This window comes from Fistularia commersonii, chromosome 11 (genome assembly GCF_037954325.1).
Source record: "Fistularia commersonii isolate RoL2024-O1a breed Wild chromosome 11, RoL_Fcom_v1.0, whole genome shotgun sequence".
Taxonomy (NCBI): domain Eukaryota; kingdom Metazoa; phylum Chordata; class Actinopteri; order Syngnathiformes; family Fistulariidae; genus Fistularia; species Fistularia commersonii.
The window spans coordinates 2,697,815-2,723,867 of NC_141294.1; the positions used below are offsets into that span (position 1 = coordinate 2,697,815).

At 42.6% G+C, this 26,053-nt stretch overlaps 1 protein-coding gene across 5 annotated transcripts in view; it reads right to left on the minus strand.

Annotated features, from left to right (window-relative positions):
* Window positions 1-4,713, minus strand: part of LOC147229202 (RNA-binding motif, single-stranded-interacting protein 3-like) — a 141,456-nt gene extending 136,743 nt beyond the window's left edge. For all 5 annotated transcript variants that reach the window (XM_086156061.1, XM_086156062.1, XM_086156057.1 and 2 more), the window contains exon 1: window positions 3,722-4,713. In XM_086156061.1, the coding sequence (XP_086012187.1) occupies window positions 3,722-3,796 (75 nt within the window). In that variant the 5' untranslated portion in view covers window positions 3,797-4,713. The remainder of the gene's footprint in view (window positions 1-3,721) is intronic.
* Window positions 4,714-26,053: the final 21,340 nt, after the last annotated feature.

Consider the following 26,053-nt stretch of genomic DNA (forward strand, 5'->3'; position numbering starts at 1 on the left):
CGTTTACACACACTCTGTCATCTAGCTAAGCACTATTCGTTTAGCCATTTCATAACTGCCTTTGTGTGACCACGGCACGCTTTTGTATGTGTGTGTGTGTGTGTGTGTGTGTGTGTGTGTGTTTGGATTGCTATTGAGAAGCCAGCACACATGTACGCACATACATGATTGATTTCCACAGGAGGAGAGCCTCCACTCTCTGGAATCAAGATTAATAAGAGGCCATTTACATCTCCAATCAGAACCGTGTGCAAGAGGGGAAGAGAGAAAGCAAGACAAAGAGAGAGAGAGAGTGAGAGAGAGTGAGAGAGAGAGTGAGCGATGGTGAAAAAAGTGTGAGAAAGGGCTAAAAAGAGACCACACTCTGATATACTACCAGTAACTCTTTGTCTGCTTTTGTCCATTGTATTCAAACAGAAAAGCTTGAAAACCACCTGCACACCAACATTCACACCTGAAAATATTTCCGCGCATTTGCGTGCGCACACACACACACACACACACGTGTAGATACTACTCAAATTTGAAGAAGAGAACATCAGTGGCAGATCAAACACTAGGCTTTTTGTTGAGGATCATATAGAATGTGAGCAGAAAGGAGCACACACACACACACACACACACACACACACACACACACACACACACACACACACACACACACAGAGTTCCTCTGGGACCGAGGGCGCTTTAATGACAGCAAGCCGTAAAGAGAGGGGTCAGGCAGGTGAGGCCACACACACATATATATATACATACAAACACACCCATATGTACGCGTGCACACACGCGCCCAAGCACACATGCAAACCTGATTTTATGCACAGAAACTGTACATAAAGTGTACTGTATACATAAAGGTGAAATGAAACAGGTTTTATTCATATAGGAAATCCACACGCAGGCACAGCCGAGAGCAAACACTTGGAAAGGAGGGATCCAATTTGATTTGACCTTGACAGCGGAGCCACTGATCGGGGGGAGGGATGGATGGTGTGTAAGGAGTGAAGTGACGGTTGAGGCCAGATGCCTGTTGCAGATACTTGAGAGAAATGAGATGACCTTGAACCGATCGAGATAAATCATGGAACAAGAGACGGCGCCGTGACACAGTGACATCCGTACGCATAAAATGATGCGACGCGCCGAAGTCAATCCGACGTACGTGTACCTGAAACGTCGCGTGCGGTAAAGCAACAAATAACTAAAAGAACTTAACTCGTTGCCCTTGGTTCACTATTAAGGCGGGTTCTTGATTTAGTCCTGAAAAATGATGCATCGTGAACCGCTTGTTTTGGTAATATGTAGTAATAAGGCAGTAACAACAAATTAACAAGGAGATGGCTGCCAGTCTTAACACGAACTGGGAGGATTTTAGTTTTATTTATTTTTTTAAACAATATCTGAACACTTCATGAGCCACAGTTTATATTTTAATCTATTCTTGTGACAGAGAATTTTTTTTTTTTGAGAGGAGGTAAATATCAGTTGACTGAAGTTTCTCACATTAAAATGAAATTTGGACAAAAAAAAAAAAAAAGAAAAAATGGCGTTGGACAGCAGCAGAACGACACGCTCTTCACCATTAGCAAACAATAAATGTGATCTTTATCACTTGAGTAGCTGTTTATTACAACGCAGTCACAGATGTGCATTAATATTTTCCAGCTTCTATTTGTTCATCTTGAGTACATTCTTAAAAAATATCTGACAGCTCCCAGCTGTTAACATGAAATCGCTAGATAAGATCTACAACGTATGACTGAGCGCACATGTCATCTGCATATGCATATTCTGTCAATTACGAAAAAATACGGTTTAACCTGAAGCCAAAGAGCTGCGATTGCTGATTTGTTTTTGCAAAACGAACTGCTTTCCGTTTTGCTTGATAAAACACTGAATTTTAGTCACGGTTACTCAGTCGACATAGCTTGTTTATTTGTTCACAGTCCAGCTGACTGTGGCATAATTTAGTGGCTCGCAACCTCCATCGTCTTGTATTTTAACCCCATTCTGTCCCGTCTTCACCGGAACAAACGTGTAGAGTAACTGTCAAAGTGAGATTCTCCACATTTCACGTGGTGACGCTGAAGTTAACGAGCAGTAAAAACGGGTTTAGTGTGAAACCACTTTTATTTCTGGCAAGAGAGGTCAACCTTTTTTTAATTGTCAGTTTAAAGAGGCAGAAATAATGTCAGACTGGATATAAACGCCACGTCTTTTCCGTGCTTTTTTTTGTCCAGATATAGCATTCAAATAATCAGCAGACACGTTTGTAATCGAAATTATGTTCATATCGATCCAGTGTACTTTACGTTTTAGTTTTAATCGTATGCCGGATTACAAATTAACTTTGGCAAGAGAGTCAGATTTGAGATTATATTTTAAATCCTCATTTCTTGGGAAAGTCAAATCAAAGAAAGAACCACCAGTGGCAAAACCATGAGCGAACTCAGAGGTACGGTTACTATAAACACCAACGGTTTTACACGACGTAACCTCTATTCATGGAATTCCGAAATAAAAACGACCAGGCAGGATCACGAAGAAATTCAAAAATGTAAAACTTCACTCTACTAAAAGCATCATCCGGTCTGCGTTCGGTTTTTGACATATTTTTAACCGCGGAGCGATAATTTTCTTACCTATTCTTCCCACACTGTGTCCAACGAAAAACACGACCTCTCTACTTGAAACATCCCACTCCTACGCTATCATCTTTATCTCTCGACACGGAGAGATTTTCAAAATATTCCAACAAACCCTACTCTTACTATGACACGAAAGCGAAAAAAAAAAAAAAAACAAATGAATCACAGCAGACAAAGGGAAGCGCGAGCTGGGTGATATGATGCTGGAGCAATCGATCAGGCCTGGGTAATCCATTTTTTTTTTTTTTTTTTTCATCTCGGCGGTAAAAGACTTCTGCAAGTGTGTGTGCAGGCTACGCGTGAGTAAAAATACCCGAATAAAGCGAGAACAAAGAACGAACGTGTCACTTTCGGCTCCGTTTTTTCCCGATATTTCCGCGTAATCCGAGATGGATATCGGTTTCCATCCATCAGATCTACAAGCCGGGGTATGACGGGTGAAAAAAGGGTTGGCGACCGGAGGAGCAGATAGAGGGGGAGGTGGTGGAATGACAAAAAAAAGGGAGAGGCACAAAGTGGGAGAGAAAAACAAGGATGAGGGAAGGGTTGGGCCTCCTGCCCCGAACTTGAACTTGAACTTGGAACTGGTGGGGTCAGAAAAGGGGAGGATGAGGTCAAGCGATGATCGCGGGAGCTTCGCAGGAGGGGACGAGGGCGGCTGAATGACAACGGCATGTTGTATATCTTTCCTCGACGGAGGAGAATTCCACCCTCCGGAAGTTCACTTTTGCGGAGCATTTCAGCTGGAGTTCATCTTTTTTTTTTTTTTTTTTTGTTTTTCGCTTATCGTTCTCTTTCGAAAAGCCCGGACCTACGGCGATTTTTTTTTTTTTTCCCCTCGACAAAAAATGCAAAATTTATCTCGAACCCAACCGGGCACAAGTTCCGAAGCTCTACCGTCGGGGAGGAGGAAGAGGAGGAAGAGGAGGAGGAGGAGGAGGAGGAGGAGGACGAGGGGTCCGCCAATGAGCGGATCGGCGGATTATTTCGTCGAATCTGAAACAAACCGGTGTGTTTTAACGCCTTTGAGATCACGGGGTAAAATAGGTCAACATTGCTGGCCATCCTACCTTGGTCTGGAGATAGTGGGGGTAGTAGTAGGTGTAGTGGGGGTACATTTGCTGTTGCTCCAAACGTTTTCCCATGTAGCTGGAATCCAACTGGAGGTCCTGGAGGCTGTAGATAGATGCTCGCAGGTGGGGTACGATCACTCTGAGTGTCTGGGCTGAATCCTTCAGACGACTGTTTCAAAGAGTCGCGGATGCAAAAACAAAACGCTCTCGTCTCGCTGCTGGAGGTGTGTGTGTGTGTGAACACAAAGAGGGCTTGGAAACTGGGATTGCTGATGCTTAGGATTTTAGTCTGTCTTGTCTTGACGCTCACCGGGAATCTTACAGAACCACTTTTTCCCCCGCCGGTGTTGAAAAAAAGAGAGACAGGGAGAATCCAGAGGAGCGAGGGAAGGTCGGCGGAGGTAGAAGCGGCTGAGGGAAAGGACGATACGAGAGGATAGAAAAGGCAATACAGGAAACAATAGGGTGATTGAACAGCAGGACGGAGAAAGGGTAAAGGAGGGGGAAGAAGAAGAGTGATGAGAAGGAGGAGGGAGGAGGGGATGGATGAGATCCGGTTGCCGGTTTCTTGCAGTCTCTGCTCTAAAAATCACACACACTCTCCTCTCTTTCCGCTGCCCTGAACATGCCCCTCAATTTGCTTCTATCTTCTCTTCTCGTGGCTTGCCGTCTCTGCTCCTGGGTATGTTTCCTTGTCTTTTTCTTCCTCCCTCTCTCTCTCTCTCTCTCTCTCTTTCTCTTTCACCCGACAAGACCCTGATCCCAGCAGCTCAGCTGTATCCTGGAAAACACACACTGTCCTCTGCCTCTATCCTCTAAAGACAGTGATATCAGCGATGAACTCACACACTCATGTGGAGCTTGAGAGGAGAGAAGGAGGAGGAGGAGGAAGAAGAGGAGGAGGAGGAGGAGGAGAGGGTGGTCTGAAGCTGAAGCTGTGACTGTTTTTTTTTTTTTTTTTTTTCTCCTCACTCTTTTTTTTTTTTTTTCACTCCCTCCCTCTTTTGTTAAGCTCCGGGTACAGATAGGTAGATATCGCTGGCGTGGAGGATGAGCAAAAAAAAAAAAAAAAAGAAGAAAAAAAAAAAAAAAAAAAAAAAAAAAGAAAAAAAGCCTTGGTAACTCCTCTCGCTCAGAAGGAAGCAGCCTTATCCAGACGCGCACACTCACAGAGAGGAAAATCCCTTCTGATCCACAAGGTGCCTCCTACAACTCTCTTCTCTTTTCTTCTCTTTCGCTCTGCGATCACTCTTTCTTCTCAAGCTTTCTCCCTGACGGCTCGCTTCCCACTGCGCCTGGCAGCCGTCACTGTCTGTGTGTGTGTGTGTGTGTGTGTGTGTGTGTGCGTGGCAGCAGTGGCAGCGGCAGTGTGTTGCGTATGAGATGTGTGTGTGTGTGTGTGTGTGACTGTGCATGTAACTGAGAGAGGAGTGTGTTTGTGTGGATGTTGCCGTCTGCTCCACTGTGTGCTGAGGCAAAGAGGGGCTCGGCTTCAGCGCAGCGACGCCCCTCCCTCCTTCTCTCTCTCTCTTTTTCTCTCTCTCTCTGTTTTTCATGGAACTGTAGAAAAGTGGGAGTGGTTGGTCCTGCCCTCCTTCATGTCTTCTAGTGTGCATGTGTGTGCACGCTAAAATAGAAACTGCAAGACAGAAAGTAATACAGAGAGGTGTAAGGTAGTGTTTAGGAGGGAGTGTGAAGAAGAGGGTAAAGGATGGAAAGAGGATATACAGGGATCAGAATTTAGAAACAGAGAGGCCCCCCTGCTGGTGCTCCATGAGTGCAGCAATTGAATGCTTTCCATTATTAAAAAAGTGAATTTTGGATTCATTAAAGTCAGCTTCAGCATGACATCCACGTGTCTTTTTGCTTTAAAGTCTAATGTTCAAGGAACGCCGGTATCCGTTACCGGAAAATTGGACGTGTATCCTCGGCATATTGATGCATGCATGCGTGCGTGCATACGTGCACGCTGACCGGATACACGGTGAGACAGGACTGGTGAGGGGGCCCGACATGGAGCGTGGATGTAGTTCACTGACTGTGTGGCACAGTGACCCACTGACACACTGCTGCCTTATGTGATGTAACCAGGTTTAAGTAGTGCTCTTACATAAGCACAGTGAGCCATGCATGAAAGGACTACTCTGCCCTCTGACTGGAGCCGTGTGTGTGTGTGTCTGTGTGTGTGTGTGTGTGTGTGTGTGTTCTGCTTTTTGTAGAACCTACAAAATAGGACTTAAAATCAAGGTGCTAATGAATAAGTAAAGAACACAACAGGATTATTATGGGTATACAAAGAAGCAACAAATATGTATTTGTAATACAGTTATTTTAAAAAGTCAAATCCAAGGTTTCTCATACTTTTGGCTCATATTATTGTGTATCTAAAAACCTTGTTTCAAGTTTAGAGAAAGCAGAAGGAAACTAAATACAACCTGCCCTATGGCTTACATTTTTTTTTATTATTATTATTGGTTTTATTTGTATTGTTGTTTTTACAATCCATTATCTTCAAAACTGTGTCATGAAACTAAATTTGAATTGAGATTTTAGTCAACAAGATGCCGTCCAATTCTGTTTCACTGCAGTTTTGGAGGATGTGTGAGGGCATGTGGGCGCGCGTGTGTGTGTGTGTGTGTGTGTGTGTGTGTGTGTGTGTGTGTGTGTGTGTGTGTGTGTGTGTGTGTGGGTTGTTGGCAGCTCTAGGTCTCATGGGTGATAACACGGTACAACAGTAATATGCAGCCTGAAGGCTAAAGCCTCGGCATGGTGATCCATTGAGGATCATCATATTTTCATTATCATCCGTATTGCCATTTAAACCATGAGAGATATAGAGTTTATGTATTCCAGAGATTAAAATCAGTGTATCTTCATGGGTGCACAAATAACGATGAAACTGCACATCATCATAATTATTCAAATTCGTGCCCGATTTTAAATTTCTATTTTAATGTTGGTTATTTATCTTTGAAACATCAAAAGTTTAATGTCTCCAAATGATTCATTTTTTTTTTTTTAGTACTTTTGTAACTTTCTGCCCCCCATACTCATCTTTAATGCGGTGTTGCTTTTGAAAAAGCTTTGTAAACATTCTCGCGCAGTTATCCTTCATTTATCCTGATATACTGCCGGTGGCTTCGACGTAATTTTTAAAAGCCATCTGCAGTTGCTTGTAATATAATGTTTTATGATATAAACATCAGTAGAAACGGTCTCTGAAAAAAAAATCTGACACCCAAAGGCAGGAACTTAGTCATCAGTTAATGGCTTTTATCAAATGCAAGAGGTAAAGCCAAAGGAAGCCATGAAGTGACTCAGCCCATCAGGACGCACAACTGAAAACAGATGCCCTCACAGAACAAGCATCACAAATGCAGGATTTAGTTATCAATAAAGGCTACATTTCCGTGACTTCACGATGAGATGCCGCTCCCTGACATTGCTTTACAGCAGCGGTGGGTTCTAATCAGATATCCGAAGAGCGAATATGAAGATCGGTTAATTGACATTAAATGTAATGACACCAGCATGCTTTCACGGGTCGGATTCACCCTGTTTATACTTTACAATCGGATCAACGCGCCGTCATAGAAAAATACTAAACAAACACACAAAGTGATTCCTTTACTCTACGGCGCCTCATTCATCAAATTTTGATTAAGATTTACATCAAGGCTGCAAAACATGTTGAAAAATGTTACGTGAACACTCTTTTAAAGGTTACCACTCGGCATATGGATAAGAGCAACATTTCCCCCCTCTTTTACCAAACGCGCTAGGCTGCGGTGGAACGCAGAGGAATGAGTTCACAAGCAGCCCCTTCCAGTCCTGCCTGAACTTCAGAGTGAAATACATAAGCATGTCATGGAGGCACTCCAAGCAAAACAGGCCATATTGATTACATGCATTCCTGAATCATTGCAGTGGGAGAGCCTTTGATGGAGGAAGGTTACTCATTCGCCAGCACGTGAGGCAAACCCAACAATAGGCTCTTTTCAGTGCACATTTTGTCTTGTCAAAGCAAGAAAAACACAGGTGACAGCGCTAAAACAAAGAATATCCGCGTTCTATTGGCTGTCCCTGAATGCCATATCTGTTCGTAAGCGTGGTAAACAAGGAGAAACGAAACTGAACCCAGCTAGCGTCAAAGGAAATAATGTCACCTGTAATATTCCTGCTTTAACGAGTCAAAACGTCCGATCTGACCGAAGGTTGGAAAAGATATAAAGCATTAACCGGTGACGTGCGCTGAGGTTCATGGCTGGTGAGGCAGATTTACAAACATATGAACCCTACAGAGTAGCTTATTCACTCATGTATTGGCAGCAGTTGACTTGCTTTGTTTAAAATATCATATCAGCATTCTTTACATATACAAACCGTAGCATAGAAAAAAACACGTTAAAAAAACATTATCATCTCTTATCTTTACTTATAAATGAAATCTATGGGCCGCTCCTTCTGAGCGGGAACAATTTGGATGAGATCCTTCTGAGACAAAAAGTTGAGAAGCTGCCCAGGAGATTTGCATTCATCCCTCACCGTTTGTGAGCCGTACACCCTGATGAGAAAATAGTTGGATGGCTGCACTTGACTTGCTAACCGTTTGCTGTAGCTTGTTATTGCTAATTCTATTATTCTGTAGCCGAGTAGTAGAGGGATCCCTGGGATCAGCGGCGCCCCCTACCATGAGGCACCGTCACTGCGTGCCTCACTTAGTGTCTCTTCGCAGTCGTTTTATGATTATGAGAAACACGAGAAACACGTTACAGTTGTTGACGAAAAACATTATACACATCAGCTAAACTATGGAAATTTATATTAAAAGTGTTTTTTTAATAGTAACATCCACAGAGACAGCACAATGGTCTCAGTGCATAGCGTGCTAGCACAGTTAGCAGAATCATTGCGCAATCCATAGTAGGCTTAGCTGGTTGCCATGGCACCGTACGTCTCTTCTTCATATCTGAACGGTAAATGTGAATTTCTTTTAGCGACTTTGAAAAAAAATAACTAAAAATGGTGAAGCTAAATGGAAAATAACGTTATAGTACAAATCACTGAATAAATATAACCATTTATTTTTTCATTTTGCATTTTTTTCTTTCCCTGATGACAGGTGAGGCCCGGCCTCCCCTGCCTCTACTCCAACTCACTGGTATGTACAGAGATCACGGTTGAGATACAGAATATTATGTATAGATTCACAACTTAGTGCCCATTCTTAAGGGCAGGGTTGCGCATATGTTGGAGTGTTGTAAATACGTGCTTATGTGTCGTCCCCTTTTATAGGTCTCTGTTATTGTGAAATTGTATGCACATTCACAAGCCTCATTTCCACTCCCATCTTTAGTCATAAATTGATGTAAACACACGGTTAATCATTTGCATATAAAAGTGTTGTTTGCACCAGAACTAATTAGACACAACCCTGAAAATAACAGCTCCGAAAAAGTGCCTTTTCACCAAATGTGAAATTGAGACACCCGTCAGACAAGTGCAGACAGGCAACTGCACATTACATGGTCTCAGAATTTTGAAATCCCCAAAGAAAGAAAAAAAAAAGACAATGTTACAACAGCTGTTATACCAGGAAAGGACAGATATTAGTATTGCCTCAGGCCAGGGAGGAGTTACACATCGAGAGGTTACTGAAGAGACTTGCTCTGCTCAGATCCCTTTGTTGGAAGACATACAGGACTACCGCATTGCTTAGCTTTCCAAAGTAGGTTTAAAGATTGATTGCTAAAATCATGTTTGCTAACAGTACTTAGCACATATACAAAGTACACAGCATGCATCCCAATTATATTCCAATGTAAAGAATATCTGATGTCCAATTGTTCGCTGCCGGACATCTAGGCCTCGCTACCTCTCAGTCCCTTTTTCTGATGTGGATCGTGAATTGTTGAAGAAATTAAACATGCTTCTCGTTGAGAAAGCGGACACCTGTGAGTGCAACCGACTTTCTTGCTGGCAATTATATCTTTATCCTGTACTCGGTTCTGTTTTTATTCATCGGTTCATCGTCTTTGCAGTTAATCCTGCGTCTGGGTCGCAGGAGGATAGAAGTCGATCCCGGCTGTCACTGGAAAAGAGGCAGAATTCACCCTGGACCTGTCACAGGGTCACATATAGAAATATACGAACATTAACTCCACAATTCACACATCTGGGCAGTTGTACTTCGACTAACTCACTGGGTGTTTTTGGACTGTGGGAGGAAACCAGAGAAAACCTCCACCGAAAGGCTCGAGTCGGAATCCAACCAGGAATCTCGCTGTGAGGCAGCAGCGTGAATTTTATGATTCTAAATAACGACCTAAACGCGTTTTCTTTACCATAGTTAATGCATTAAAAAAAATGCCTTAAAATTCTGGTCTTGTTTATGGGTGCGCATGTTTGTGTAAATGGCAAAACGATATATAGGTTTATTTTTTTTGAAATTCATCCGTCAAACTGTATCACTAAAATTAGTGGTAAAATGGCTTTAAAATGAATTTCCTCTGGGTTCTCCAGTTTCCTCCCGCAGTCCAAAAACAAGCAGTAGGTTTATTGGAGACCCTAAATTGCCCAGACATGTGAATATGGGAGTGGATGGTTGTACGTCTCCATCTGTGGCCCTGTGATTGACTGGGGTCTGTTCCAGGATGAACCCTGCATCTTGCCGAATTCCAGCCGGGACAAACTCCAGCCTCCCGCAACCTTGACTACAGGATAAGCGATGTGGATTATAAAGAAGTGAGTTTAAAACGGGAATAAATTAAAACAGAGGGAATTTACTATTGCAATGCCAGAGGTGAGAAATGGGGTGGAAATAAAGAGGGGATTTTTGATTATGATGGCCCATGATAAGAGCAGATCCATCCAAATGTTGGACATTTACAATATTTTTGATAGCTTCATCGCACACCTCAATGATGCCCTGACAAAAAGACATGGATTAATGCATTTTGTCGCATTCTGCCGCCTCTATCTCACCTTATCGAGGTTGATGTGCAGAAACAAAACATGAGCACCCATGGTGTACAGTATGCCTCAAGTAAATATTATCTGCCCACTGTTTATTTTTTTTGTAAAGACCAATTAATGTGTGGGAAACACTGGGATTTTGTGCCTACACATCATTTATGTATCTGGCCCCTGGTGTGTCTGTGTTTTGTGTGTTTACGATGTGTGAGAATCACATCAGCCGGTTTTCATGAAATATTAAGATCCAGCTGACACTGCAGTTTGGAAAGAAAGAGAATTGATTCTTCCTTTGGCAGCATAAAAGTTTTTTAAAAGGAACGATCTTTACATCTTAGTCTTTACCCGCCTACCGTAAAGCACCTTCTTATTTAGCAACATAAGGGGCAGCAAATATGCACGAGTGGCTACTCCGTGCAAAACACCCTTTAGCCAGGAAGAAATGTTTCCGATGGAAAAGTCAGTGCACAATATCAAGGTTTTTTGATTAACACTGTTATTTAAAGCCCATGGTGATCAAAGCTTTCTTCAGATGGAACAGGAAAGGCCACGCTGAGACCCAGAGATGCCTTCTTCACATCTCAGACCACTAGATATATAACAAACACTAAGACAGAAGAAAAGGGACCAAAAAGCCTCACATCTTAGCGCAAATACAGCTGAGAAAACACAAGAGGTCACGATGACGATAGTCCCTTTCTACAGAAGCTCCTTGGGTTAGGTTTCAAGGAAAACACTGGCCAGACTATCCTCTCTCTCTCTCTCTCTAACACACAAACACACACACACACACACACACACACGGTATTTGCACACTGCGGATTTACACAGGAAAATGAACTATGATTGAATTTGTCTCTTGAGGTACAAAAATAAAGAGGACATTTCAAAGAATGCAGAGTAAGGTATTTTAACTTTCCAGAGACTTAAGAGGAACACACAGACATATTATTATGGGGAAATAGAAAAAGAAAACAAAAGAGCGATTAAGGAATAAAGTTTTAGGTCCAAGTAAAAGGGGAACAAGAACAGCAACACACTGGTGCCCCCTTGTGACCTGCGAACCTGTTTGACGGCCCCGTTACTACATATTTTCCCAAAGTTTCCGTTTGTCCAGACCAGAATGATGATAGAGGATTCGGTAAAACCCTGGCGTGTGTTCTCGTTCGGTTTCCCAAACCAATAACGGAGCTCCAAAAATTCTGGTGACTGTGGATCCGAAGGTCAATCGCAGGTCCATGATGAGACACAAATAATCAAGACGGTCCATTATAATGTCTCCGACAAAATATAGGTCACGTTACCGCTTGCGCGGACAAAAATGGCAAGATGGAGTCATCCAAACTTCTGACGGACAATAGAATGTGTCAACAACTGTCGAGGGACCAATTGCTGAGAGCATTAACCGCCAGACATTTTGCCAGCTATCCCAAGAGAAAAGAGTAGAAGGAAGGTAGAGCGGAAGGCTGTTCCTGGAAAAATGGCTTTTGCAGAGAACACGATGAACTAAGAATGGTAATCCTTATCTCTAAAGTACTTTATTTTGGCTATTTCATTGCACCGAATGAGCACCAACGGGACCGGCGATTAGCGCTGTTGCCTCAGAGGCCAAATCTGCTTTTCTCCGGATGCTCTGGTTTCTGTCACCGTCAAAGAGATGCAGATGTATGTCTGGAAAACTTCTATCAGTGACCCTCACCAAGGCAGTGGTCAACAACTTAAGTTGCGCCCAGGGAACGGCCCGAAGGCCCGAAGCTGCCCTGCGCTCACTGAAGGATGGCTTCAATGCAGAGGATTGATTTGATAAAATCTGCCCAACGACTGATATCTGACCATGCTAATCTGTGGGACAAAAGGCTGTGGGAAGTGAACTGTGCTCGCCAGGCTCCATGTACGCCAGTGGTGACCACCAACACGTATGTGTTCATAAGGATTCAAGACTAAAAGCAAGCTTTAAAGCTGTCTGTTTAAAAAAAGTAATCCACCTATCATGTGGTCAGGGATGCAAAAGAGCATGAGACCTGAAATTAAGTATTGCATTGAGGATAGTCTTTTTTTTTTTCTTTTTTTTTTTAAATTATGTATAAGATGGTATAATACATTTGACTATTCTACAGGTGAAAGATTCTGCTTTGGCCCAAACAGGAAACCAGTGGAGCAAGGCCAGCAGAGATGTATATGTTCAAATTTACATGCTCCGGGCAGAACATGCATTGACAAATTCTGTACAGTTTGCAGGCCTCGGACTCGGACAACAAGGTAAATGGGCGTCACTATAATCCAATCGCAATGTCACTGTTTAATATGCAGGTCAAAAGAAAGCGACCCGATGAAGGATACAACAAGAAACGTAACTCTCAATAACATTAATCCAAGGACAGAATGAAATAGCGGTAAAGATGACAATCTTGCTTGTCTAATGTTTGTCATTTTTGTCCTGGCTCAGTTTGCGGGTGCAATGTTTGTGTATCCAATCCACCCTCAGTATGTTTAATGACATGTACAGCTGCAGATCATCTGCATAGCAACGAAGGTTGATTTGAAATGAGCGCAAACTCTGGCACAGTGGTACCGTGTACAAGAAAAACAGTTGCGCGTCAGGGTTTAGCCACTGCAGTTTTGAAACATGTCAGGAAAACTCTTGAAGAAAGTGATAAATGTAGAATATTCAAGACATAAGGGCCTAATATCGACCATAATTCTTTCACAACCCAAGCCTCTGAACCTCTGGCATCCATAACAACCTTAGTAAGAGCTGCCAGAGAGCTGCTAAGTTCAAAATCATGAAAGCCATGCACTTCATGTGCGGGCGTAGCAAGAGTGCTCCGCCTCGCCACTGAAAGATTCAGTGATCTTGGCTCTGATATCCTCAGCCTTATCATAACCTTACTCTAAGAAGTCACGTGCACGCAGATCCTTGCTGTTAACCACCTGTTTGTTCAATGTGAGACCAGAGAGCGTATAAGATACCGCTCTAAATGCTTATTGTTAAGAATCTAGGTCAAACAACATGCCGCTTTCACATTTGACGTCATTGTCGAAAAGGAGATGCGACGATCTTTCCGTGCTTGAAAAACAAAAACAAGGCTGGAGAGACGCAACGGACATTCACGACTTCTGTTGTCTGTCCCGAGGTTTGAGAGGTTCACGTTTTTCCAAGGAGTATGGTTCTTTTTGAGAACCATATGGGTTGCAACATGGGGCCACTGAACAAAGCAATGCCTGGAGTTCACAGTTCAGTTTTTTTTTAGGGAGGAAACTCATGGAGAATGTCTGATTGAAGACAGGATTTATGATATCTGAGAGCCTAGCTTTCAAAAGTTCGAAGCCATTAGGGCTGACTGGGCGTTACCATAGACAGAGAGACTGACCACTTTGGAAAATAAACCAAATGAACAAAGGAATAGTTCAACCAAAAAAAAAATCAATCATCATCCGGCTTAATTACATAGTAAAAACTAAGAAATTGATGGAAGACTTGCAGGTTTCCCCTCAAACAGAGCACAGTATTATTCCAAGTCTCTGAAATTCCATAAATGCTAGATTTGAAAAACACTTTATTCCACTAATTTTAGCAGAAAAGTCTGCTGACGCACACGTTCAGTGGCAGGTCACCAAAGCCAATCATTCTGGTTATTCTCGTGTGCTAAAACACAGGTTAGCACGTGCTACAATTTTTGGTGGTCACAAAACAAGTGTTTGTAATCATTTGATAGCATCAGACGCTAAATACTAATTCCAAATCGAAGGCCTTCAAATTGAAGTCCCCATTAAAATGTACAATGTTGTACTGAACATGTGGGATTATTGGATACAATAAAATTACTAAGACAAATGAAGATTTAAACTCTAAAAAAGAAAAAAAGGGGGATTCCACTATAGAAGATTCTTTGCGAGTCCGCTGAAGAGCTTATCCCATTAATGGAAATGATGTAGTACACACACTAAGAGCCTTTGCAATGATTTAAAATAAAAAAGAAGCACTATTCACATGCGGCCCCTTGAATTAGGCTCCAGTGCACTTTGTCACGCCTTCTCATTACCTTTGGCATTTCATGGTATTCGGCCAAAAGCTGCACATTTGCAGACACGTCGGCATTAACAACAGTGACGGGTTTAAAACAGAGCGAATATGAGCATAAATAATAAGATGACCGGGGAGAAGGGAACCATGCTGATGTCTTCGTGAGAGGGATACAAGGTAAGAAACTATGAGAAATGGATTCCAAGCTATCTCTGTGATAATAGCGCCGGATGAAAAATCACTCCGAACCAATAACGCCTTGTACAACACGGCATGCTTCATTACGTGCGTAAATCAAAATGGTGTCAAATCACCTTGGGCTCTCTGCAAATCCCGCTCCTCCCATCCTTCCCACCATTTCTTGTTCACCCCCTCTCTTCTCACAGCAGCAGGACACAACTCCGTTTTCCACAAATCATCACTTTATTAAAAGAGAACAAAGGGAGAGAGCGTCAAAAGATTCATCTGAACAATTATGCAAATCGAGCAGGAGATGAAGTTTTTATTAATATTAGAGAAGTGTTGCATCAGATAGCGTTGAGGTTCATTAGGTTACTTGTGTTGAAGATGAATACGCTCTGATTGGTTTAACGTCAGGATGGTTTGTATCACATCACCGTCATGGGCTCGCAAAACACAAAAGTCTCCACGGATGACTTTCTCAAGTAAAATATCCGGAGGGGTGGGAGCATGCGGAGTGATATTTCATCGCAGAAAAGGGATAATTCGGATTAATAAGACAACTTCCTTCATTTTTCTCCAAAGGCTTTGTTACTTGGCCTTTTACTTGTCTTGATCTGTTTAGGGACCAACCGAGTCATCACTTTCCCCATCACCAGTTTTAGAAAATAATGTACCGACCTTAAATGTTCCAGACTTCTCAATTCTTCTTCAGCCAACTTTTCTTTTCAATCTATTACATTGTGAGCTTTTCAGCGTCCCTGACTGTCTCCTTCCCTCACTGCAGGTACAGGGACTTGGAGGTGGTGGACCATGACTGACTGACTGGGGCCCATGCTTGCCGTGGCTCCTCGTGGTAATTAATTTTAGCAAACGACTGCCACGTCTGTCGGCTTTTATAAACGAGCGTTTACGCACCATGGACAATTTAACCACTCCACTGAGTCCGCCTTGACAGAGATGAGTAGGGAAAGGGAAAGAGAGAGGATGGGGACCATGCTGCTGGCTGACTGATGGGAGATTTAATCAATAGAGTAAGCACATTTACTCTCATGATGCTCAACAAACATCCATATTCATACTGTTATTTCTCTCAACGCCTACGCTGTTGAACACCACAAAAATTTATAATGCATGAAGGATTTCATCTCATCATGCCTCATCAAGGGACAGTATCATTACGGCTAATTATGTGTAGCATCATCATGGTACTCTAGTCAAACGTTACTCTGAATCTAAGCTTAATTTGATACGCAGAATAACTACTCCCCATTAAGTTCTGGCACATACGCCTAAACCAGCCAATTTTCGGCCAGTTAATGCGATTGCCAATGTGCCACATTCGACGAAACGACAGCCACGGCCTGTTAGTATGCTCCCTTTAGCGACAGAATATTCTGTTTGAACTGTTTGGGATTTTGTGAGTATGAAGACGGGCCCTATTGGACTTAGCCTGAGAGCACAATATTTAATATCATATAGATATTGCACTTGGAACACTTCTAGAAGGTCAAGAAAAACAACTCCGTAATGAAAATGTACTCCACCTAAAAGGCGGACTGCATCAGCTCGAAGCTGGAAGGTAAGATTGGATGCTTTGGATCACAGAGTGCTGACTCCGCATTCTCACAGGAAATTTACTCTAACCAGATTTTTGCTATTTTGTGAAAGGCTTTGGGTTTTGTTTTCCTGAATGCTCAAACGCTAAAAACCATTCGAAAAACAAAACGTCTCTGAAATGTACATTTTTGCACACATCGCATGTACAATGTCACCAAAACCGCATGTACAACATTTGGTTTCCAGGTAAACCTTGATTATTTTGTATTACGCCCGTCTCCAAACTAGGCTTCGCCGTAGTTTGCATGAACGCGCTTCTCGTAAAGTCCTCGACATCCGATTTTGCTGACTGTATTTCCAAAGTGACACATGTACAACCACAAAAATGTAGCTCATTAGCCAGTCAGATCATGTGCAAAACAGTAAACAGCTCAGATTGGCTTGAACAGCCAATACGGGAACGACAAGTACATGAGCAAGACACCAGAGGGGAGGATAAGTGGGTGAATTAGAACAGGAAATATGAAGAGGACTTTTTGGGAAATAGTGATTGACCGTGTTAAGTAATTCCATGAAGATTATCAGAAGGCTATTTCAGTGATGGGTTTTGAAGAACTACAAGAAAATTATTGGACAGAACTTGGTCATGCTTTTTCCTATGATCAAATCATCCAGTGTGTATTTCTGTTGGAAACGCACTGCTGAACATTGAGTTAAAAAACAACTTATTTATAGGTATATTTCGGTTCAGATTTCTGTTCAGACCACACGTATAGCACCCATCCCATGTGTATATGCTTTTATAAGATATGTGCTCTGCACACAAAAATCAGCACTTGCTATCCAAGAATTGCTTTTCATTTACAACAAGCTGTTGATTAATAGCTTTGTTCAAACAATGATTTTTTTTTTTATGTGACACTTGCTTTTAGGGTTTTAAGCGTTTTGCAAGAATTCACATCTGCAATTAACGTCGTTTGGATCACAAGGTGTAAGGTTCTGTGATTAACTTTTAGAGTTAGCATCTCGAGCTTGCGTTCATTAATTGTCGAATTCGGGAAAATCATAGTTATGAAATACATACAACAAGAAGCATCATAAATGAACAGTATTGGAACATGAGGATTCAAGAGCTACCGACTTCAGGCCAACACAGTGCTTCTTTAAACCGAAGAAAAAATGTAATCGCTTGATAATTGGCCAGTGTAATTCACCACCCTGCGTTCCCCCCCCAACAATGAATGTTTGTTTTATGCAACCAGCAGGAAAGTCACTTAGTTCCTACAAAAACCACCACATCCCTGAGAAGCTACACCTTATCCCAAAAACTGGGGTCAATCACACAAAATCAGCATATTTCTTAAGTCAATGTAAGACTGAAAATCTCTACAGCATATCGCATTTGCATTTACTCCCCACAGAATTTCCAAAGCCCAAGAGGGAGGCCGCTGCCTCTCAGAACTCAGTCAGCTGAGTCCTATGAACACTGTTGTGTTTGCCTCCAACACTATCAGGTTGCCAGACTATTAGTGCTGCAGCTTCAGCCCTCTTTGTTCCCCCTGCCAAAGCTAGTTACATGGCTCACCTCCGAGTCAGTGTTTTCACAGCTAGACATACATTACAGTGTGACATCAAGCCTGGGGGCTTGTAGATCTGCTGGATTGTATGACAGGAGCTTTTATGGGTTTTGCAGGAATGTATGACAGCAGTCTTCCTGCCTCAATACATGGCAGGGGTAACTCTTGTAAACCAAAGTGTGGAACAGACTTGTGCACCCTTCTGAGAGGCCTACAGCAGCAAGTGTTTCCATAGCTACAGTTGAGCTGGGGGACTGTTTACTGTTTGAAAATGACTAATACTCTATAAAATATGCTGAGCAGTTATTTTGTCAGCAATCTAACACACACAAGTACTGTATATATACATATATAAATGTATGTGTGGGTGTGGGTGTATTTCTTCTAGGTAAAGCAGCTTAAGGGGACCATTGGGTGCCATAATAGCCAGCGACAGTGCTGTTAATGTACTGTTAATAATAACCCCAATGCAGTCAAATCACCATTAAAAAAAAAAACACACATTCTCACACACAATAGGGCCAAAAGTACTCGCTCATCTGCCTTGACTTGCATATGAACTTAAGTGACATCCCATTCCTAATACGTAGGGTTCAATATGACGTGGGTCCACCCTTTGCAGCTAGAACAGCTTCAACTCTTCTGGGAAGGCCGTCCACAAGCTTCCGGAGTGTGTTTCTGGGAATGTTTGACCATTCTTCCAGAAGCGCATTAGTGAGGTCGCACGCCGATGTTGGACGAGAAGCCCTGGCTCTCGGTCTTCGCTCCGATTCGTCCCAAAGGTGTTCTTTGGGGTTGCGGTCAGGACTCTGTGCAGGCCGGTCAAGTTCTGTCATCCAAGTCTTTATGGACCTTGCTTTGGGTCCAGCTACAAACCGTTCCCACAAAGCTGGGAGCATGGAATTGTCCAAAATGTCTCGGTATGCTGAAGCTTTCAGAGTTCCTCTCACTGGAACTGAGGAGCCCAGCCCAACTCCTGAAACCAACCCCACACCACCAAACTTCACTTTTGGCACAATGCAGTCAGACAAGTACCGTTCTCCCAGCAAACGCCAAATTCAGACTCGTCCATCAGATTGCCAGATGAGAAGCGTGATTCCTCACTCCAGAGAACGCGACTCCACTGCTCTAGAGTTTGGAGGTCTGTAGCGACTGACTCTGCAGAACGTTGGCGACCGCCGTCAGTGTACGTGGCCTCACACTTCGTGGCTGAGTTGCCGTCGTTCCCAAACGCTTCCATGTTGGAATATTTAGGAGCGAAGAAATGTCACGACTGGATTCGATGCACAGGATGCATCCTATCACAGCTGGAATTCACCGAGCTCCTGAGAGCGACCCGTTCTTTCACAAATGTTCGTAAAAACAGTCTGCATGCCTAGATGGTTGATTCTACACACCTGTGACCATGGAAGTGATTGGAACACCTGATTCCCATTATTTGGATGGGTGAGCAAATACTTTTGGCCATATAGTGTGTGTGCATATAGGTATATATACACACACTTTACACAGAGAAACATACAACATGCATAGATAAATACAGTCACGCAATGCCATTATCCCTTTACACATACAACGTCATGCATGAACATCTCCGTGTTCACTCACACAACGCTGGTCTGCCAAGTCAGTGTAATCAGGGCAGTGTAATATGTTTTCCTCTGTGAGGTATGAGTTTGATTAAGGCAAAGCCATCTGGCAGACGAAAGGACAGGAGAGGAGAGGATAGGAGGGGGGAAAGAAGAGAGGAGTAAAAGACAGAAGAGACAAAGAAAGACAAGTGGAAAGACAGAGAAGCTAGTAGAAGAAAAAAGAATGGAGGTACCAGAGAAGGACAAGGGGAAAAAAAAAAAGAAAAAACAGAACCTCTCTTTGGTATCATTATGAACGCGCAGAATGGTTTGCCCTCGCACCGATAAGTCAACAGAATTGCAGCTTAACCTCAGAGGACAAATGACATCAGACATTAAAAGGTCCATTAACACCAAAAAAGCTGCGCCATATCCACCATCACCTGGATATAAAACAATCGTCACATCTAGCGGACGTTATCATATTTCAAGACAATTTGGTCCATTTTCCAATACACTCTCTTCCTGATTGTCCGACATGGCTTCACACAGTTCATATGGAAGTTAGATCTTCAAGATGGGAATGAGATTGGTTTACATTTACGGTGATCCCTCGCTATAACGCGGTTTACTTTTCACGGTTTCGCTACTTCACGGATTTGCACCGTGCATTGTGTTCTGCATTCTGATTGGCTAAAAAGTCACTCCGCTTCTTCTCTACCTGTGCGTCAATAACGTTGCAGTTTAATATGTACACGTACGTAAGATAGCTTGCCAAATTTACATTTCGTACGGGCAATTTCGAGTCTCTCTAAAACCCATAATGTTGACAAAACGCTCTGGACCGACAAAAGTACCTTGCAGGGCCCAAAAGGCAGCGGAAGATGCTATCTATCGCAGATAAAGTCAAACTTCTGGACATGCTAAGGGAAGGTAAAAGCTATGCGGCTGTAGGTCGGCATTACGGAATGAATGAATCTTCCGTTCGTTCCCTAAAGAACGAAGAAAAAAACATAAGGACGACAGCAGCGATGTATAATAGAGTATTTAATTGTATGATAATTATAAAAAAAAAAAAATAAAGGTTTCTACTTCACGGATTTTGCCTATCACGGGTTCTTTTTGGAACGTAACCCCCGCGAAAAACAAGGGTATACTGTATTACAAACCGGCTACATCACTTTCTCTGGATCGTTTTTGACAAGAAAATTTGACAATCAGTATTGGTTTCGCCCACCTTGTAGATACCGATGTCCCTGTAGCCACTGACATACGGTACAGTATGTGCCGCCCGCAATCATGCATGCCAACATAATAAAATGCCGATCACAGAGGCAGGAAAAAAGTAGTATTCACCGGTTAAAAAAAAAAAAAAAAAAAAAAAAAAAAAATGAATAGCTGTCAACACTGACAAAGATAGCAGGGTCTTTCAGGATACAACCTCCCCCTCCTTAACCTGTGCCACCAGGCACGAGGCCTGTAGCTAAGCTCAGACTCTGCCATTACTTCTGCTATAGCCTTCTTGCTCCATTAAATTCAACAAGCTTAGCTCAATGGCCTTCATTCCTCACGGCGACGGCTCCTGCTTCATACCCTGGTGGCTTTTAATGGCAGAGGGGCAATTTCATTGGGAGGGTAAAGCATCTCCCTTGTTAACACAAAATATGTCATGTATTGCCCTTGTTAACTTTAAAAGAAAAATCTGCGAAAACAATATTTTAGCCCTTCTACTGTCCCTGTTGCTGAATATAAAGATATTGCACACTGGGGGCTTGGCGCTAAGACCTAACAACTGCAGTAAAACAGAAGCTATTAAGTTAAACTGTCCTTGTCCTGCTGTGGTGTTTAATCACAGAGTTTTAATATGCAACAAGGAAAACGACATTTTACTCACAGTTGGATATCCTGAGGGTTGCCATACTGCATCAGCAATTATTGATTACAGTAGGTTAAAAAAAACATTTTGGAGAATTATGCTTTATGACCGTTCCACACAGGTTTATTGTGCTCAGTATTTGACAGACATGGAGCCGTGTCAAAGCCTGCGGCGGGCATATCTTCGTAAATGAATGCACCCTCGACTAAACTTCTTTAGCATTTTTGGAGTTTTAGAATGAGCGATTTCACAAATTTGCATTTTTGCAAGACTGGTGAGAAATATTGGATGAATTTGGACTTGTTAGTTCTCGGTAAGTTGCGATTTATGCAAGGAGGTTTGAACCGATACTGACAAGTTTAAATCAAAATAGACAGGAATGCTTTGTTGTAAGGGCACACAGGTAATACCGAGTTATCTCGCACTGAATTTCTCCTTAATAATGGGAAGAGAAAACTGGAGAATGTGTATCTAGGACACAATAAATTTTTCATGGCATATTATGAATAGGTTCTTTGTATAATTAGACATGGGGAGTTGTACCCCTCAGCCACTTCTGTCACATTGGCATGAAAAAGTAAGATCCTTTCCACTACAATTAGAAAAAAAATCTTTCCGGCTAATATGCTATATAATAGATGACGGTTTCAGGATAAGCGTGGATATTGACTACAAAGAGCAGTCAAACAGTAGCATTTAATTCATTAATTTGGACATAAATATTAAGTTAGCTTCTGTTCTGTTCACTTCTCAAACATTTCCAAAAGGGTGTTTACATTCAAAAATTAGCCAAGATATTGAAATCATCCGCACTGTTCTTGGTGATTATAAAAACCACCTCACTAAATCACTGGGTAAATTGTCAAGACGACCCCATGGCATTTCCAGAGCAGATGGGATAGATAATCCCTCTAAAATATTCTGGGTTGACTACGGTGTACCCTACCAGGTCGTCTTGCCCAAAACACCTCTGATGGGAGGCGCCATCAGATGCCCGAAACCAACTCTAGACAAAATAGAAGTGATGCTGCTCGGGCCTATCCCTGGATGTCCCTGCGCCTCCCTTAGGGTACATCTTGCTACCCTGCAGAGAAAAACCATTTTCATCTGGGGCCATAGATGAGAGCTGAAACACAAATATTCTAGTAAAGGTTCTCTGTGATCCAGCTCATGGTGAGTTCTTGTTTAAATCTTCTTGTCACGGTAACTGGACTTGATATTTATACTTGGATGAGGGGTGAAAACATCTTCAGGGGAGTCTTTGAACACAATTGCCAGGGTTGTGGGCGGGTCTGGGTTATGGTGGGTTGTTATGTAAATGGTAGAGTTGATCGGCAGGAACCAGGTCTGAGGGGGTTGTTATGCTAATGAGTGTCGTTAGGTGGGGACAAAGGCACAACTTTTGGGGATTACCTGGATTTGAATCTGAAAAGGTGAAGCAAAATTTCTCAGAATGTGAGAATCCTTCGTCTCACATTCGATGTCCAACACCTGTTGGATCACATGGACTGAGGCTCAGGTGGACATTACTGGTTCTAGTGATGGATCCTTCCGGGTTGTTTGGAGGGTGCAGATGGGCCTGGTGTGTATGTATGGCTTGGTATTGATCTCGGTATGTTGTTGTATGAGGGTGAAATGTTGTGCCTAACCGCCCCCTCCTCTGTTCGGAGACATTTTTTTTCTCGGTTTTCACAAAGACTGCTTCTTTGACTCCTCTCTCGAACCTTCTGTCTTCTCTGTCCAGAATGCAGACATTGCTGTCTTCTAAGGAATGCTTCTTATCCTTCAGGCGTAGGTGGACCGTGGAGTCCTGTCCTGAAATGGTGGTTCTCCTGTGTTGGGTCATCTGTTAGTGCAGAGGTTCTTTGGTCTCTCCAATGTGGACACCGTCACAATCCTACAACGCAGGTGACAGCAGACAACATCTTCTTGTTTTATGCCTCGGTCTTCGTCACAGGGTTGTGTGGGGTTTGAAATGTACAAATATAAAGCGTTTGTTGAAAACCCTTCGGGTTTTTCCCGAAAAACCAGCAACATATGATATGACAATGTTCTTCCGTTTGTTGTCGTCTTCCCCCTGCTCTATGCTCTTGTGTCTGGTGGTTTCTGATTTGGCAAAGGCCCAATTGGGGTAGCCACTGGACCTTAGGGCTTTCCTAATATGTTGGACCTCGGTCTTGCTGCCTTCGGCTGTTGATGGGATGTTCTTGGCCCGGTGGTGTCGAGTTCCGATTAGCCCCAGTTTATGCTCAAGGGTTGGTGCGAGTGGAAGAGTAAATACTGGTGGGTGGGTGTTGGTTTCCTGTAAATCTTACTTTCTGGCTAAACTCTTTATTCACCACTTAGACCAATGCAACACCTGACACACTGCATGCTGCACTAATCCGCTTTACCAGTTTGCACTCCTTTCTTCCCTCATCGGTGAAGGAAACTCCAAAATACCTGAACTCTTTCACTTGAGGTAGTAACGCACTGGTGCCATATCCACAGACTACGGCCTCCGACCTGGAGGCGCTGACTCTCAACCTGACCGCTTTCAACTGGGCTGCCTGATGGGCCAATAAAACCATATTGTCCACAAAAAGTGGAAAACTAATCCCGAGATCCCAGTGCTACATCCTCTCCTCTTCCTGCCTGCACTGCAAAATCAAGTCCATGAAGATCATACACATCAGAAGTGACATAGAGCAGCCTTGGTAGCGCCCGACACCCAAAGGAAAAAAGGTTTAACATTGTGCCAAAAATGCAGAAGTCCTGCTTCCCTTTCCCAAGTTGCCTGACTGTTTACTGTGAGAGTTCTGCTTCGTGGGCTTCACAAATTCTTCCCACACACCATGTTTTTGCTTCTGTTACCACTGCGGCTGTAGCCTTTTCGCCCCAAGGGTACTTGTCAGCAGTTTCCCGGACACACCTCGGTCAACCATGTACAAAAGGATCCCTTCTTCTGCTTGGCTGCCTCCTTCACCACTCGTGTCCACTCACTGTCTCTCGGGTCGTAACCGCAACAAGCACCCATAATGTTCGGACAATGACTCGAGGACGCCGCTTCTCGAGTGGAGGCCTTGGACAAGAACCACCTGGATTTTTAGGGCAAATAACTCCTGTAGAGTGTGGGAATAATTCTTCCAAAGGTGTGAAGTGAAGACCTTGCAGACAGATGTCATCCACCAAATATAAATACTTCTTTCAAAGGCAACATTTTGGTTTATCAGGTAAACCCAGCTGACCCTCTTACCAACTAATCAAACGCATAACCAGGTGGTGATTGGTTGATAGCTCCGCTCCTCTCTTCCCTTGGGCATCCCATTGGCTCATGGGCTCAGGGGTAAGATCACCTCCCAAGACCAATTTGTTACAATACTTTGGAGACAAATATTGTAGCTATGACTTTTTGGATAATTCAACGGCATCAATAAACTTTAACCCGCTTCCATATACAAAGGACATCGCAGTCATTTTATTTATTTTGTTTGTTATATGAATTCTTTACCTTGTTTGAGTAATGTTTGTGTGTTTGATCAATTACATATTTCACTGTGAGTCTCAAGAGTCATTTTCATTTTGGAATTATGTCTTTTACAGCTACAATTAAGGCGATTAGCGAGTCAACCTTCTATAAATATTTTGCTGCAAATTCTATAATAGATTGCAAATTAAATCCCACACACGGTGCAACAATTGGACCTGGAACTTTCAAAATATGGCTCCGAAGTATTCTCTGTGTGGTAAAAAATCTCCTCGACAGTCATTTCTTTCCACTTCTAGATCTAATGGTGGAACTCTGTGGAGTGACAGCGTAACACACGAGTGAGGGAAAGTCGGAAACTAAATCAGCTGACTGGGATAAATATTGCACTCAAATGACAATCTAATTACCAGGAACACAAGCATGCGTTTATCACGGACAAAAACATTAATGGACACACACACAAATTCACATGGAAAAAAAAAGAGCTCCAATATTTCTGTCTTTGCTTTGAAACGACAGCTGACTTTGTTTACAAATCCATCCGGTTTCAGTACAACAGATGAATGCAACCATAGTTGATAGACAACTATCACTTTCAATGATCCTGCTCTGCAGAACATTAATACACGCAAACATTCACACACACAAAAAATACAAAGACACATCAGCTATTATGAGTGCAGAAAAAAATTGTGACTTACAATATCAACCCATTCTGAATCCTGAGACACTTTTGAGTTCACTAGCTCCAAACCGGGTTGAAATCTTAAAATGAAATGCTACATTAAGCAACAATTACGGCTGTTGTTTCCTCACATTTTTGTTCAATTAAGAACCTTAATGACTTGAGTTGAGAAAGTGTGATTTAAACATTTCTCATTTCTGTATTAGTAGAAAATAGATTTCTCATTTCTCTGTTTTTTTTTTTTTTTGGAAAATGATTACTGGATTGAAAATCTAATTTCAAAACGAATAACGAAGAGATCAACCAACGAACATAAATCTCACGGAAAAGAAAAACGGACAAGACTCAGTTGAGGGGAAGACAACAGTCTACGCATTAACAAACACTAGCAAAACATCCAGTCATCCATTATGTA